Source organism: Beta vulgaris, chromosome 5 (assembly GCF_026745355.1).
Source record: "Beta vulgaris subsp. vulgaris cultivar EL10 chromosome 5, EL10.2, whole genome shotgun sequence".
NCBI classification, from domain to species: Eukaryota; Viridiplantae; Streptophyta; class Magnoliopsida; order Caryophyllales; family Amaranthaceae; genus Beta; species Beta vulgaris.
This window is the reverse complement of record NC_079206.1, coordinates 26,555,468-26,571,377: the sequence shown is the minus strand read 5'-3', so window position 1 is coordinate 26,571,377 and position 15,910 is coordinate 26,555,468. Positions and strand designations below refer to the sequence as shown.

Here is a 15,910-nt window from a genome sequence, read left to right as displayed (position 1 = left end):
TAGCGTAGTAGATTGCATGCAAGACCTTATCCTTGCGTTGACCAAGTACGGCTCCAACTGCATAATCACTGGCGTCACACATTATCTCGAAAGGGAGTTCCCAATCGGGAGAGCGGATAATAGGTGCGGTTATTAAAGCTTGCTTGATCCTGTCAAAAGACTCAAGACACTCATCAGTAAAAACAAATGGAGCATCCTTAAGAAGGAGTTGGGTCAGTGGTTTAGCAATTTTCGAAAAATCCTTGATAAAACGGCGATAAAATCCCGCATGACCAAGGAAGCTTCGTACCCCTTTAACATTAGCTGGTGGGGGTAATTGCTCAATCACTTGGACCTTAGCTCGATCAACTTGGATGCCTCTATCAGAAACAATATGGCCTAAGACAACTCATTCAGTCACCATGAAATGACACTTTTCCCAGTTTAAGACCAAATGACACTCTTCACATCTTTTCAGGACTTTAGTGAGGTTAACTAAGCATGTATCGAACGTGGAACCATACACACTAAAATCGTCCATAAAGACTTCCATGATAGACTCGATGAACTCAGAAAAGATACTCATCATGCAGCGTTGAAAGGTGGCAGGGGAATTACACAAACCAAAGGGCATTCTACGATATGCAAAAGTGCCATAAGGGCATATGAATGTGGTCTTTTCTTGATCATCAGGATAAATGGGAATTTGGAAGAAACCTGAATACCCATCCAAATAGCAAAAATATTTATGACAAGCCAACCGTTCAAGCATTTGGTCAATAAAAGGTAGAGGGAAGTGGTCCTTTTTAGTGGCCATGTTGAGTCTCCTATAGTCTATACACATACGCCATCCAGTCACAGTTCTAGTAGGGATTAACTTATTCTTTTCATTTTTCACAACAGTCATGCCACCTTTTTTCGGTACTACTTCGACAGGACTTACCCACTTAGAGTCAGCAATAGGGTAGATAATACCTGCATCGAGTAGTTTCATCACCTCTTTCTTGACCAATTCCTGCATGTTTGGGGTTCAATCTCCTTTGTGGTTGAATGCACGGCTTATGGTCATCCTCAAGGTGTATCCTGTGCATACAAAAATCGGGGCTAATACCCTTCAAATCATCAATACTGTACCCTATAGCCTTCTTGTGATTTTTCAGAACAACTAGAAGTTTGGAAAGTTGGTTATCACCGAGTGCAGCACTGACAATTACAGGATCTAACTCTTGCTCATCTAAAAAGACATACTTCAAGTGAGAGGGGAGAGTTTTAAGGCCGGGTTTCTTTACCTCAACGTTACACACAGATCGATCGAACCTCTTTACCTGGTGGCATCCATCAAGGTCAGTTTCTTCACTTGCTAGCATCTTCTCAATAGCATCTACTTCATTGCTCCATATACTGCCATCACCTGTGGAAGAATCAAGACAAAGTACCGCCTCCACGGGATCTCCATAGAGAGCTTGGGGCATGTTATCATGGCAAATTACATCAACCACATCAATACTATAGCACTTTTTCTCTAGCATAGGACTTTTCAAAGCAGTGCTCAGATTAAAAGTGACCCCATCATCTCCAACAGATAGTGTAAGCTTACCATTTTTCACATCAATGACGGCACCAGCAGTATGAAGGAATGGCCTACCCAAAATGATTGGAATTTGCCTATCTTCCTCCATATCAAGTACAACAAAGTCCACGGGAATAAAAAATTTACCTACTCTAACAGGTACATCCTCTAAAATACCTAGGGGGTATTTAACAGAACGGTCAGCCATTTGTAGAGTAATATTGGTAACTTTCAAACTTCCCATATTCAATTTGGAGGAAACAGACAATGGCATAACACTCACACTAGCCCCCAAATCACATAAAGCTTTATCAATGAACAAACTACCAGTGTGACAAGGTATAGAGAAACTACCAGGGTCTTTAATTTTGGTGGAGATTTATTTTGTAAAATGGCACTACATTCTTCAGTAAAAGCAACTGTCTCCACCTCGTTAAAAGCCCTTTTCCTAGTCAAGATATCTTTCATAAATTTTGCATAAGCAGGCACTTGAGTAATTAATTCCGTAAAAGGAACTGTTACCTGGAGATTCTTGACGACTTCCAAAAACTTACCAAATTGTTTGTCTAGCTTACTCTTGAGGTGACAATTGGGGAAAGGAAGTTTGATAGGAGGAATCTCAATAGCTTTTTGGCTTCATTGGTCTCTTCATGTTCAGTGGCGTGCTTAGAGTTCTCCTTGTCATTTTTAGCTTCAGCCGGGACCTGTTCCGTATCATTTTCCACACTCAGAGTATCATCAATAGGCATGGGTGGTCCATTGTAGTGAGAACCACTTCGGAGAGTGATGGCATTTGCCGAATTTGTAGGTTGAACAGGTTGTGCTGGAAGAGCACCTTGTTGTTGAGTAGAGTTCGAAGTAGTCAATTGTGCCAACTGATTCTCCAACATCTTATTGTGAGCAAGAATGGACTCAATTTGTGCCTTGTCATCTTGTCGATCCTTTTGCATTTGTAGCATCATGTTTCTCATCTCAACCATCATTGGATCGGCAGGAGGTGCTTGTTGAGATGGATTGAAAGGTGGTCTAGAGAAACCATGAGGGTGTTGGGAAGGTTGTTGGTAGTAACTCTGGTTCAATTGTTGTGCTTGTGGTTGTGGTGCAGGAGGATTTATGTAACAGCCCGAATTTCCCCGACCAGCTTACAGAGGATTAAGCACAGCGAAAGAGACTCTGGTCGAGATAACCCGAACTATTACCATCACACTCACCGAACTACATCGGAGAGTGTGGAACTCATTCCCAATTCTATTCAAATTATTAACTATTGCAACTACCTCTGATTCTCAGACTCTATTCCCATAAATTTCTACAGAAAATCCGCAGAGTTTCCTTTGAAAATAGGACAACGCTAAAGCGAGAAATAAATGAACCTGTTACAATTTCAATAATAAAATATTTCAAATCCCAAAGCTCAACAACCTCAACGCTTTCGCGGAGCAACAACCAACAGAGAATCAGGAAACTAACGACTTCTTAAATGAAGAAATAATTATAGAAAATAAACGATTAACTATTACAAGTGGAGCGTCCTCACTTCAATAACAAATATAATACTGCACCATCTCGTATCCGCTTCAGCTTGCAAAAGAATAACTCACGGCTTCAACCTGAAACATTTAATACTGCCACCCACCAAGTGACAGGCCACAGAAATGACAAAACAACATACACACATCAACAAAGCTGAGTACTAAATCCGTAAATAAGAGTAACACATGCTTTGGTGGCTTTTACTTGAAAACGACTCTCAATCAACATAAGTTCAACAATCACATCCATCATAGCATGCTTAGCAGCAATAATCTTGTTGAACATACATATTATATTTCTAGTTCCACATTTCATAATACATCATTAATCACATAGTAGCAAACACGCTAAGGTGACTCCTAACAATGATACGTTTCATATATTCTCATTTGATCAACCTTTTAACTTACCACGATTCCATAGTAGGAATATGAGGTCACCAACTTTGATATAAGTAATATACTTTACTTCCTTTAATTGATTTCTTATCAGAAATCCAAACTTATTTTTCATACTCTATCAATCATCCTTTATATGTCTACACAAACCTTTATCAGGAATAAATAACATAACATCTTTCACTATAACGATTCCTTATCGGGAATCCACAAAACCAGATACGATTCCTTATCGGGAATCCAACATTAGTATCACTTACCATGATATGCCTCCTTATCAGGAAACCAATATCGATATTCATATTCATATACTGAATAAACATTCATTACTTACCTGATATGATTCCTTATCGGGAATCCAATATCGAACAACTTACCACATGATTCCTTATCGGGAATCCATTATCGATATAACTTTCATACTTGAGATAACATTCCTTTTAACCAGGGGGAAAGAGAACGCGGCGGAGGAGACAAAGCTTACACTCCGACAGTGGGGGTCGTCACCCAACCATTCGCTTTACTTTTGGCCAATAACCGCTCAACTTAAACTTAGAAACCAAAATATATCAATAATAACACCAGAAAATTAAATAAATATATATTTTACGAACACGACAATATAATTCAACTCCAACTCAAATAAAATAAGATTTTCGGAACATAATTAACTTAATAATTATAGTTACCTTTTAAATAAACGTTCTTAAAAACAGGGCTATTACAATTTAGGACATTAGTGCTCTTGTAAGACAAGTTAGGATGATTTCTCAACCTTGGATTGTATGTGTTGGAGTATGGGTTGTTCGGCCGATATGCTTGAAAAGCATTAACTTGTTCGAGAGAACTCCGACACTCTTGTGCCCAATGTCCAACTATGCGACAATTATCACACATAATCTCGGAGGTAGTACCCAAGCAGCAACACTTGCAGGAGAGGAGAGCTGCATATTGTCAAGTTTATTGCTGATGGCATTCATCTGTGCAGCTAATAGGATATAGAATCTATCTCATGCTTTCCACCCTTGTTAGCTAGTCCTCGAGGATTACCATATTGAGAGTTGTGGATAGCCATCTCCTCGATCAAATCATGTGCAGCATCAATTCTAGTTTCATGAATCTCCCATTTGCTGCAGAGTCAAGGATAAGTCTCGAGTTGTTCCCCAAATCATTGTAGAATCCCTGAACTAGGAACCATTTTTGTAACCATGATGGGGACATTCTCTCTGAAGATCTTTAAATCTTTCCCATGCTTCATGTAAAGACTCATCAGCCCCTTGGGTGAAGTTTGTAATCTGACTACGCAACCTAGCAGTCTTCTCTGGAGGGTAGTACTTCTATAGAAAGCTAGAGCCAAGGTATTCAAATCAGTGATCCCAAGAGTGGCTCGATTAATCCCATTGTACCACATCTTTGCCTTGTCTCGAAGTGAAAATGGAAAATAATCTCCCGAATCTGATCTTGTGTCACTCCCTGCTGCTTAATGGTAGAGCAATATTGGCAGAAATCCTGATAATGAAGATTAGGGTCTTCATTAGGTCCACCACCAAATTGTTTTCTTTCGATCATGTTTAGCAATGCAGGTTTGATCTCGAAATTTACAGCTTCGATTTCAAGCATTTGATTGCTCTTGGGAAGTTCAGCCAAAGAGGTTGGGAAAAGTCAGTAAGCCTCCGAGCCATCTCTGATTCTGGTGGAGCAATAGAGACAATGCTGGTAGAATCAGAGTAAGAATCCAAAGGATTATCTTCCCTTGGATTATCTCGCAACTGTCTGAAAAAGTTCTTCTGTCTATGAAAGGATCTTTCGATTTCAGGATCAAATTGTAGGCAATCTGAACTCAAACTCCTGCGCATAGAAGAACTAAAGAACAAACAATTAAGAGATTTTGTCCCAAAGAACAAGTGTTCTCTGAGACGAGAGTATATAATCTAGACTCTAAAACAATTAAAGAAAATGGAACAAAATCGTTTCCCCGGCAACGGCGCCAAATTTTGACAGGCTAAAGTCGTATCATCTTATCAAAAGTAATCCTAAAGTCCTCTAACAAATAGTAGTCAAGGAAGTAGGGTCGAATCCACAGAGAAACAATGTTCTTTTCCTAATTGTCAGTCAAACCTAGAGTATAGGAACGAGTGTTTGTGAGTAATTATACTAAACTAGACTATAACTATTTCAAGAATTATCAAGAATAAAAGGTCTAGGGCATAGGTTCACCAATGATCAATATTTCGGGATGAAACACAAAAATCAACAATTAATAATGCAATTAAATAGATTGATTCGCTCTCTCAATACTAAATCAATCATAGAACGGTATTAATAGGCTCTCGCAATTTATTAATACCAACTCTACCTATTGAAACTAGCCTTAATATCAAGTTTATACCTCTCGGCGCATAACCTAATATTGCAACACTATAACAATCAAATCTGGCCAAATTGGATTGAATAGACATAAAAACATTCAATAGGAATCAACATACATCAATAAAAATCAATACTTTAATAAACATCCCTTCCTAATTGATCATGGATCCGCCGTTAGTCATTAAGGTTAGTCATTAAGGGCATTATTTGTCATTTTTTCAAAATTTGGGGTATCTGGTGAATTTTTGTAAAAGTTAGGGGTATCTGGTGAATTTTGAAAAAAGCTGGGGTATTTGGTGAATAAATTTTTTTGTTAGGGGTATTTGGTGAAAAAACCGTTAATATAATCAAGCATTGTATGAGAAGCCAGCCTATACCATCAAAGTATTTCTCATGTGGTTTGTACTTGGTACAAATTCAGGGTTTACTCTTGTATTAAGGTTTCTAAAACCGACACATTTATTTGAATATATTTATAAATTAATTAAACCACAAGATTTATATCCTTAAAAATTACATAGAGATACCTTAAAACAACATTGAAATGTTTCTAAGTTAGAATGCAGAGTTCTATACATTCAAGATTAATATCTATATTCACACAAATTATTATAATAGACAGTCTAATTTTAATATAAAATTAGACAACCTAAGCCTACATTCTCCTAACAAGTCCATTTCATTTCTCTCTAACCCAATACTATTTTTAAATATCTTGCACCATCCTAATCGTTCATTCTCTTCTTCTTCCTTTGAATCTCGAATTACAACAAACAATTTTTAAAAATAGTTTGACAGTTTTACGGAATGGATCAAACTAGTCACTAGATGGATTAAATCAGTCATTACATGAATCAAAGAATCTTATTTGAATAGATTACACTGGTTACTAAATAGATTAAAAAGGTCACTAAATAAATTAAAGTAGTCACTATATTAAGAAAGATGGCACGTTCTCTTCTTAATATTGAGCTTGAATCGCACCTACTTTCAAATTAAAAGTAAACGATTTCTTATAAGACCAACTGATATATTCAATTTCATTTAGCAGCAAAATTTAGTTTTTAAAGCGCTCGGCCTAATTAACTTATTTTATAACACCACTAATTTTAATACCGAAAAGATTTGTTCTCCATTGCCCACTTTTCAACAAATGCCACGGCTAATTGTCTTTTGAACAAGAACTTCCCACCAAATGTTATAAATTTCTAACTTAAGGGTGTGATCACATAAAGAGTAAATACAAATAGAAAAACTTGTATACAGAATATTCAGGTAGCAAAGAAAGGTAAGGGTTTCACTATCAACGATACTGCAATCCCACAGATCGAACTCGAGACCTTTAATTTAAGTTAGAGCAACTCCTTGATCCAAGCATCTGTCGTTGCAGGATTAGATGCTACAACAGCCTACTGCATTAAGCAGCTTCCAAATGTTACAACAGCCAGGAACAATACAAAGTTTGCAGGGATTTGACAACCTGAAAATTCCCCCCCCCCCCCCCCCCCCCCCCCAAGTGTTTACTATACAGTAGTCATGTACTCTAGTAATCTTCTCATCTTTTGCTTTACTCTATTGTGCCTATTGGTCTTGCTTCTCCTAGCTCTTTTTGGGTTCTCGTACGCAGCAGCTTCCTCTGCTCCTAAATCTGACCCTGAAGCCTGTAAGCATCAAAAGCAAGATAAAAGCATTGGTCTAAGTAATGTAAAAGCTATCTATCTGATTCTCCTGATATCCCCTCTAAACTACTTATCTATTTTCTTTCCGAAGGGGAAGGCGAATACATTATGATCCCCTTTGCCTTTTCCTTGTTCTGTATGTATGTCTGGGGAGGGGTGGGGGGAGGAATGGAGAATTGAAGGGTTGGTTGGTGACCAAGTAGCTGACCAAACAATGAAGACTGCAATTTCGGCAATGTCACCTACCTGTCGACGCTTACGGCATGCTGAAAAGTCAACATCTTTGGTGCATTTTCGTGCGACATGGTCACCCTCTCCACATTTGTAGCATATAGAAGGAGGCCGCGAGCCACACTTATCGAGAAGCGGTTTTGGGCATTCCTGTACCAAAGATTAGCGAACACAATAAACTTTTGGTCAACCATATGTTTTAGTGTCTTGCAGAAGATATATACACAAGTTATATAATGGATGGTGAAATGTGACTTACCAAACCTGAATGTCCAGACTCCCCACAATTATAACAAGAAGCTGTTGCTGGACATATGTCCGTGTAGTCACCACAGAAAATGTGTCCTTGTTTGTTGCAAACATAACAATGTATATTCTGTCATGAGGTAGGAAATTTCAGCAATGAACCATGTCAAAATGAATAGCCCCCTTCCACAATAGGTTGTCACATTGTCCTTGAACTCATCATTAGGAAGTCACATTAATTTATAAAAAAATAAGGACATTGGAAAATCCAATCATAATCCATTAGCATAATCATAATCGCATTCTAAGATAAGTTACAAACTACTTTGGAAACAACCTAAGATATGCGACTAGTTGTTCCAAAAGGAAGGAGTTAGGAGAGCAGATCATACAAACAGGAAGCAAAAGAACTTATGGCTAGTCAGTTGAATTCACCTTTAGATCATCAGTGGAGTAATCGATGTTGCATGAGAAGAGCTCATGCCCTGTTTCACCACATCTCAAACAAATGGCACCTTCTTTGTTGTTCATTGGACAATCTTTAGCAATGTGGCCTCTACTTTTGCAAGCAGAGCAAATACGGCGCTGGAGATAAATTCAGTTTAGCATAGAAAAGCTCCACAAAAACAGAAACAGTGAAATCCTTATTATTTGGGCCCATAGACCTACTCAAAATCACAGATCCAATTCGTCAAGTATAAAGAGCCTAGTAATGAAGTTTCAAATAGTGCTCTTTGCTGGCGGGGGGGGGGGGGGGGGGATCAAGCCATTTAACAAAGAAAGATAAGTCAAAAGTATAACACATTGAGCTAAATGCCAATAGTTCTATAGCAAGACTATAAATACCTTGGGGCATCTCTTCCCAGAATGCTGAAATTGTCCACAAACATAGCATGGTGTCCCAAATTCTTGCACATGGGAGTTGACTGCACGCTTATTTTTATAAGAACTTCCATCTCTGTAGTCAAAATATCGCCATCTCCGCTAGTTCCAGTAAGCAAGTCAAAATTTACCATTTTTTATATGCAATATCTAAATAAGCGTATCATCACAACTTACCAGAAGCTTTTGAAGGACAAGATTCTCTTCTGTGATGACTGATTTTGAATCGAGTTGTATGGATCTTAATACAGTGATATCAACATAAGCTTCTTCTTGCTGCAGTTCTTGTTGTGGTTCAGGTTCATCAAGCTAAACGTAAAACATCTATAGCATTAGAAACAAAACAAATTACCATATTTCTCAACTTCAGGGAATTCTTGGATACTGTTGCCAATTTCAGAAAATCTTTTCATGGTTACAGTAGCCAGGGGGGTATTAAACAACCCAAGTTGAAAATCCACTCCGCTTCAAGCTAAAGTGGCTACTAATTCGGATAGGACTTTTGCAGGATCCATACTTACATTGTCCAAATCCCAAATTAGTAGAAATCCAGAATTAAGAATATAACGTATCATAAGTTTTAGCCAAGACAATAGAAGAACAAGTAAAGACGATCTACACCGGGATGAACAATTATCTTGATTCATTAGGTAATTATATATATATATATATATATATATATATATAATATATATATATATATATATATATATATATATATATATATATATATATCCCTATAATGCATGCACTATTTTTCAAGTTTGAACCAAGAACCACCACAAACCATCTACTTAAAGCTACCTTTTAACAGTTTTAAATCTTTTAATTCAAAAAACCGTTAGTTTAACTCTGTTTGAGGTAAATTCATCAATAATCATAATGCTCATGCTAAACTACGAAATGGAAATAGAATATCGTTTGCCCCGAATATTACTTTAAGGGGTAAGGGATAGTTTCGTTCATAATAAAGAAAAGGAAACGAATCAGAAAAATGGAAATAAGGAGAAAACTCAAGAAAGAATATAGAGTATTTTTGTTTAATTCAACTAAGAAATGGGAACTAATTGTCAATTGAAGTGTTTGGTTCCCCAATATTAGAAAAAGGGAATACAAAGTGGCTGAAAAATGAGAAAAGGGAAACTAATACCCCGTCGTCATCCATCACCATTCTGCACTGCCACAATGACAAAAAGTGGGCGAACTCTTTCTCTCTCTCCCTTCCATTACGCCTTTGTAAAATTGAGGGCCAATGACGGGACTCGGGAGTGGTTGGTTTTTGAACTGTTGGTGGCGGTACAGTGTAATTAGAAGTGCAACATGATCTTGGTGATGTAGTTTCCAGCAACTTATTGGTTGATGCCAAATGTGGTACAGTTTGTGCCATTTCGGCAGCATATGCAGTAATAGTTATGAATTAGCAAATCAAGGACATACTATCTCCTATCTCCTACTCACGTTTCTCTGCACGACCGAGGGGGTGAAAGTAGGGTAAAAATAACAACTAAGGAACCCTAAAGTCATATAGCTTTAATCTGCAAACAAAGAGATGCATACCAACTTCTAATTCATGATTAAATTACCTTAATCGATAGAACAAATATTCCCAGTTTCAGTTGCATGAAGCTAATACTACATTCAGTAATTCGGGTACTCATAAATTCATAGAGTTTTCCTACTTCAAATTTCAAGCCCCACAAAATTGAAACCAACTCATTTGCATAAGATTAGGGTATGATATATAAATGCAATGAAGGGTCAAACAATCATCCAAAAAAGGGAAATAATATCTATGAATTACAATGCATTCCTATTTGGATAAAGCTTTTGCAATAACACAAGCATAAATAAAAGGGGTACAAAATTAAGATCAATATCTTTTTTTTTTTACAAAAAAAAAAAAAAAACAGAAAACAGGAGAAAAGTGTTATAGGGAACTTACGATTGTTTGAGGTAGGGTTATAGTATCTGCAGTATTGATTTCATTTTGAATGTAGAATGCGCTTTTCTCAGTGTAATCGGCTTCTTCTTCTAGCATCGCACCCAAATTGGGAATAATGCTTTCAATATCAGATCAAATTACCAATTCGATCTTCTCTAATCTCTAGCTTGCTTCTTTTGTTGTTTTTATTCAAATACTCCCTCCCTCAAGAATATAGTTTCTGATTGTATTTTCCAGGTGAAATAAGGTAGGTAGAATCTAGGAAGGATATTAAATATTTTTGTTTATTTAAATAAATGTTGTGTGGGAAAAGATGATTTTAGAGCAAGAATGGAGAATAATTAATGAAATAGTGTTAATGGTAATACTTGGATTGAATATGCAAAGCGAAAAACTAATTTCAAGAATCAAATAAATGATGGGACACGGTTTTTCTATGCAAATTATGGAAAAATATGAAACTAAATATAAAAACAAGAATTATATCTTGGGACACCCAAAATAGAAATAGTAACTATATTTTGGGATGTAGAGAGTAAATACCTTGGCGTGCCATCATTTGCACTGAGTTCCTATGAAGGTTGTAGGCATAAAAAGTTTATTTAGTGCTATACCACTATTATTTGACCCATTAAAGTCAAATATAAGTTAATAAATAATCATCAAAATTAATTAATTTGAGTTTGTCATTAAAATTTACCTATTTTAATTAAGTAATTTATTATTGGGTCAATGTCTCACTAAGGCTCTGTTTGGTAGCGCGTAAAACGTTTTCCCGAAAAATTATTTTCCTCTATTTTTAGTTTTACATTGTTTGGTTGGCAAAAGAGTGTAAAACCATTTTCCTTTGGGGCCAAATTACTCTCCCAATGATGGAAAACTATTTTCCTTTCAAAATGAAGGGAAAACTATTTTTCTTATCTCTCTTGTACACTCCTCTCACTACCTCCTTACTTTCCCTTTCATTTTCCTTTTATTTCCTTATTTTTCTTACATGTAACCAAACAACGAAAAACTAATTTTGGAATTGTTTTCCATTGTAAGTTGTTTTCCATGAAAATCATTTTACACTGAAAATATTTTACGCCCTACCAAACGGAGCCTAAATGAAAGTTGTTTCTTGAGAGAGTTCATGTCCATGAGACTCAGGTGGTGGAATAACTGAAATTTGAAAACCCTATGTAATGCCCCGACATCTAAGCATTACTAAGGTTAATTAATTATAAAGATTAGCAGCGGGAGATCTTCCTAGCTTGGTCGTGCGTAACTGCCGTACTCTCCACCCAGGAAAGTACAAAGCAACATTCTTTCATATAACTAAACCTCTATAATAGTTGTAATAATTCTAGAAATATATATAGATAGCTTAAGCATAGCTAATGTTACGTAATTTAGTGATCATAAACTTGGATTACATAATCGTCATAGTTGCATGAATTAAAGTAAATTAATCCTCACTGCTACGTCATCCCATCTTCGTATGCATACCTAAAAAGAAAACAAAACGTACGTCATGAGCCGAGGCTCACTAACATACTACTCTAACAACGTAAATTCATTTCAATTCATTTTTATTTGCAAACAGAGAGAAGAGAATATAGTAAAATTATTTCATAAACATACACTTCGAATCAGGAATTTAAAAGTCATTTTCATTCATAAAATCTCCATTATCACATTTCATTATCAGAAAACTTCCTTTGGTTACTTGGCAAGTACAACAGAAGGCATAGCCACCGAGGACATAAGTCCCCCATCAGAAGGTGGCATAATGCTATAGATCATAACATAAGGCAACACCACCGAGGATATTCATCCCCCATCATAAGGTGGCATATAGTGCCAGTAGTCACCTAAGGCAAAGCCACCGAGGATATGCATCCCCCATCAGAAGGTGGCATATAATGCGAGGCAAAGCCACCAAGGACATTGTCCCCCATCAGAAGGTGGCATATAATGCCATAATCATAACAAAAGGCAAAGCCACCGAGGATATTCATCCCCCATCTGAAGGTGGGATATAATGCCAGACAAAGTCACCGAGGACATTGTCCCCCATCAGAAGGTGACATATAATGTCATAATGAGGGTGCCACCGAGGACGTTGTCCCCCATCAGAAGGTGGCGTTGCCGCCAGATAATAGAACGACACGTGCACGACCCAGAGAACATAGTACTGCCATTCACCATCTTTCACTTTCATTTATTTTCTTTTGAGTAATTTTCATAAATCATAGTAAAGTCATTTCAGAACATCATCAAATCATTTACATAGGCAAACATTTCATATCCCACAGACCATATAAAACATAGCATAAACATTATATAAAAGACCATAAAACGCAGTTGGAAGGGGAGTGCGGGTGTTAGTAGTAGATGTTATCTGGAATCCTGCTTAACAACCTTGATCATAGGGGGAGTCTTGTAATATCTCTTCCTTTTTAATCTAATCAATTCAGGATTTAATAAAAGACTTATTCATATTTTATTCGAAAGTTTGAGTTTACTGATCCATTTTCATCATGTATCCATTTTATGAGGTGTGTATGAGTTTTATATATTAACGTCTTTGGTGGTTGATAATAGTCATATGCATTCTTTCTACTTAACAACTTAGCGTTTAAATTATAATTCATGACTTGTGAGTTGTGACTATGGACATCTTATTGTAACTATTTCATATCTTATGACTTAACATTAAGCGCATGTTACAATTTGTCAACTTTTTATTCAAAGCTTCACTATATTGGTCATATGGTCCGTTTAACCATCGTCATTGAATCAAAACTATAGCCATTAATCTCATGATTCATGAATCGGGCTTAATAATTTGTAATTATGGACCTCGTAATATAACACTTTAATTCTTGAAATCTGAACTCTATACATAAGTGTTTGCTACTTTGTTATATACAAATTTAAAAAGTAAATTATACTTAATTACTATTACTATTTAGTTGATATATTATAGTTATAATAAATATGAAATAATATCAAGTATTATCACATAGTATATCATTATTTAATCGTTTATTAGTCATAGTTAAGTTCATAATAATTAAATTATACTTTATAGTGAGTTTTATTATAATTTGGATACTAGCTAAAGAATCTATCAACATTGATCCAAATAACTATTAAACCATCTTACTTGACCAATTTTATTTACTTATTTATAAAATCAGCCCAATTAATAAGATATAAGGTTTAAGCCCAACACAATAAAACTAAACATATATCTGAAACCCATATAAACTATAAAAGGAAGAGTGATATGTCTGTTATGTTTTAACATACCCACTGATTCTACTATTGAAGCACGACAAAGAGGAATCCAGCGAGGAGGGTCGGAGCTCCGGCGACTGAAGGCGAGGCGAGGCAGAAAGTGAGGCGGCTTGACGGTGGTGGTCCGGTGGTGCGCGTGGGTAGAGCAAACAGAGGAGAGAAAAGAAAGAAATGGGCGAGAGAGAGGAGTATGCGAACGATGGAGAAGTGCGGGCTGGGTTTGCGACAGGAGGCTGGCAGGGGGGTGGCGCACAGGAGGTCGCACCGGTGGCAGCTATATACGGTGGTGCTTCGGTGGTGCTGCGGTGGTGCTGCGGTGGCTGAACGGAAATAGAGGGGTAAGAGAAAGGGTTGTGCAAAAAAAAAAAGAGGTATTTGTGTGGTGTTTCGGGTGGCAGTTTTCAGGCGGTTTAAAACAATCTCCGGCATAATGAAGAGGGTGGAAGATAGAGTGGTGGTGTGTGGTGAATGGTGGAGCAACTATGGCTATTTATAGCCATTGTTAGGGTTTAATTCTTGTGAATTGGGTGGGTTGATTTGATGAAAATGTGAATTTTGGGTGGGTTTGATTTGGATTGAGATTTTTAATAGAAGAAGAGTTTGTTTGTGTAAAATAATCATGGGTTGAATTAAAATTCCATTGTTGGGTCGTTTGTGAAGAGAAAAAAATGGATATAGGTTGAAAGTCTTGAAGCAATATTTCTGAGTTTAAGTTTTTTCTTTTTTCTTTTTTCTTTTTCTTTTCCTTTTTATTTTTAATACCAACTATTTTGTGTAGTAATTAATTTGTTATTTATTTTGCTTTCTTACTTTAACTAATGTTATTCTTTAATCTAACATAATTTGTTATTATTTGCAACTCTTGCCATACATATTTGCAACTCTAGTAGAGTCGTAGTATCGTATTAAGATCCTACCATGTGATTTCTTGTGGTTGGGTAGGATCGAAAGATCCTACAAAATTAAGATCCCATGTAGGATCTGGATCGGTAAGGTCCTTCCAGATCCTATAATCGTAGGACCGTACGTAAGATCTGGATCAGGATTTTTACAACAATGGCTGGAACCACGGGAAATTTGTTGGTTAAGCAGTTTGTTCATTCTTTTAAGGAGATCGTCTTCGATTGGTACACAAACCTTTCACTAGAATCAATCAGTAGTTGATAATAGATGGAGGAGTTCATGAACATGTTTTACAGTACACGCTGCATCGTAAGTATAACGGAGTTAACCAAAACACAACAATGAAAGGACGAGCGTGTCATTGATTACATCAACCGATGGCGTGCTCCAAGTCATGAGTGCAAGGATCACTTATCAAAAAACTTTCGGCTATGAGAATGGGAATTCAAGGTATGAAAATGTGATCTCTTGTACATTCTATAATGTAAAAAACCTATTTTTTTTTCAGTATTTGGCTATGCAGGCCCATGATATGGAGCTTATCGCGAACCGTGATGAAAGTTTTTCAGAGCACAAGAAGGAAAAGAAGGACTTCAAGAAAGTTGAACAACCTATTTCAAGAGTGAACTAGATTGAGTGTCGTGGAATGATTTCATTGGGATGCCTTTGTGACTGCCTTGAGAGAGAAATTTTACCCTGCGTTTATGAGGAAGCAAAGGCCCATAAATTCATTAACCTTAGGATGGGTAGCATGACATCTTTGAGTATTATGACAAATTCATAGCACTGTCAAGATTTGCTCCTGAAGTTGTAGCCACTGAGGAGCTGAAGGCTTAAAGGTTTAAGCGGGGCTTGATTGATAGATTTCTGCAAAGCCAAAGAGTGAACAAAG

At 36.7% G+C, this 15,910-nt stretch overlaps 1 protein-coding gene, 1 non-coding gene and 1 pseudogene across 3 annotated transcripts; 1 reads left to right on the top strand and 2 right to left on the bottom strand.

The window, feature by feature from the left end:
* Window positions 1-1,505: 1,505 nt before the first annotated feature.
* On the bottom strand, window positions 1,506-2,511 carry LOC130591375 (uncharacterized; annotated as a pseudogene).
* Window positions 2,512-4,683: 2,172 nt separating this feature from the next.
* Window positions 4,684-4,787, top strand: LOC125498025 (small nucleolar RNA R71). The gene has a single exon (XR_007274796.2). It is a non-coding gene; the product is annotated as a small nucleolar RNA R71 (small nucleolar RNA).
* Window positions 4,788-7,087: 2,300 nt separating this feature from the next.
* LOC104893221 (uncharacterized) lies at window positions 7,088-11,077 on the bottom strand. Of its 2 annotated transcripts, none has more exons than XM_010679321.4 (7): window positions 10,831-11,074; window positions 9,066-9,197; window positions 8,853-8,990; window positions 8,442-8,591; window positions 8,020-8,136; window positions 7,776-7,910; window positions 7,088-7,511 (listed from the first exon to the last, which is right to left on the bottom strand). In XM_010679321.4, exons 1-7 carry the CDS (start codon window positions 10,924-10,926, stop codon window positions 7,374-7,376), a joined length of 906 nt encoding a protein of 301 aa, XP_010677623.1. In that variant the 5' UTR covers window positions 10,927-11,074; the 3' UTR covers window positions 7,088-7,373. The 2 variants fall into 2 exon arrangements, with proteins under 2 accessions (XP_010677623.1, XP_010677624.1); XM_010679322.4 differs by having other exon boundaries at window positions 7,400-7,511; window positions 7,776-7,939; window positions 10,831-11,077.
* Between the last annotated feature and the right edge of the window lie 4,833 nt (window positions 11,078-15,910).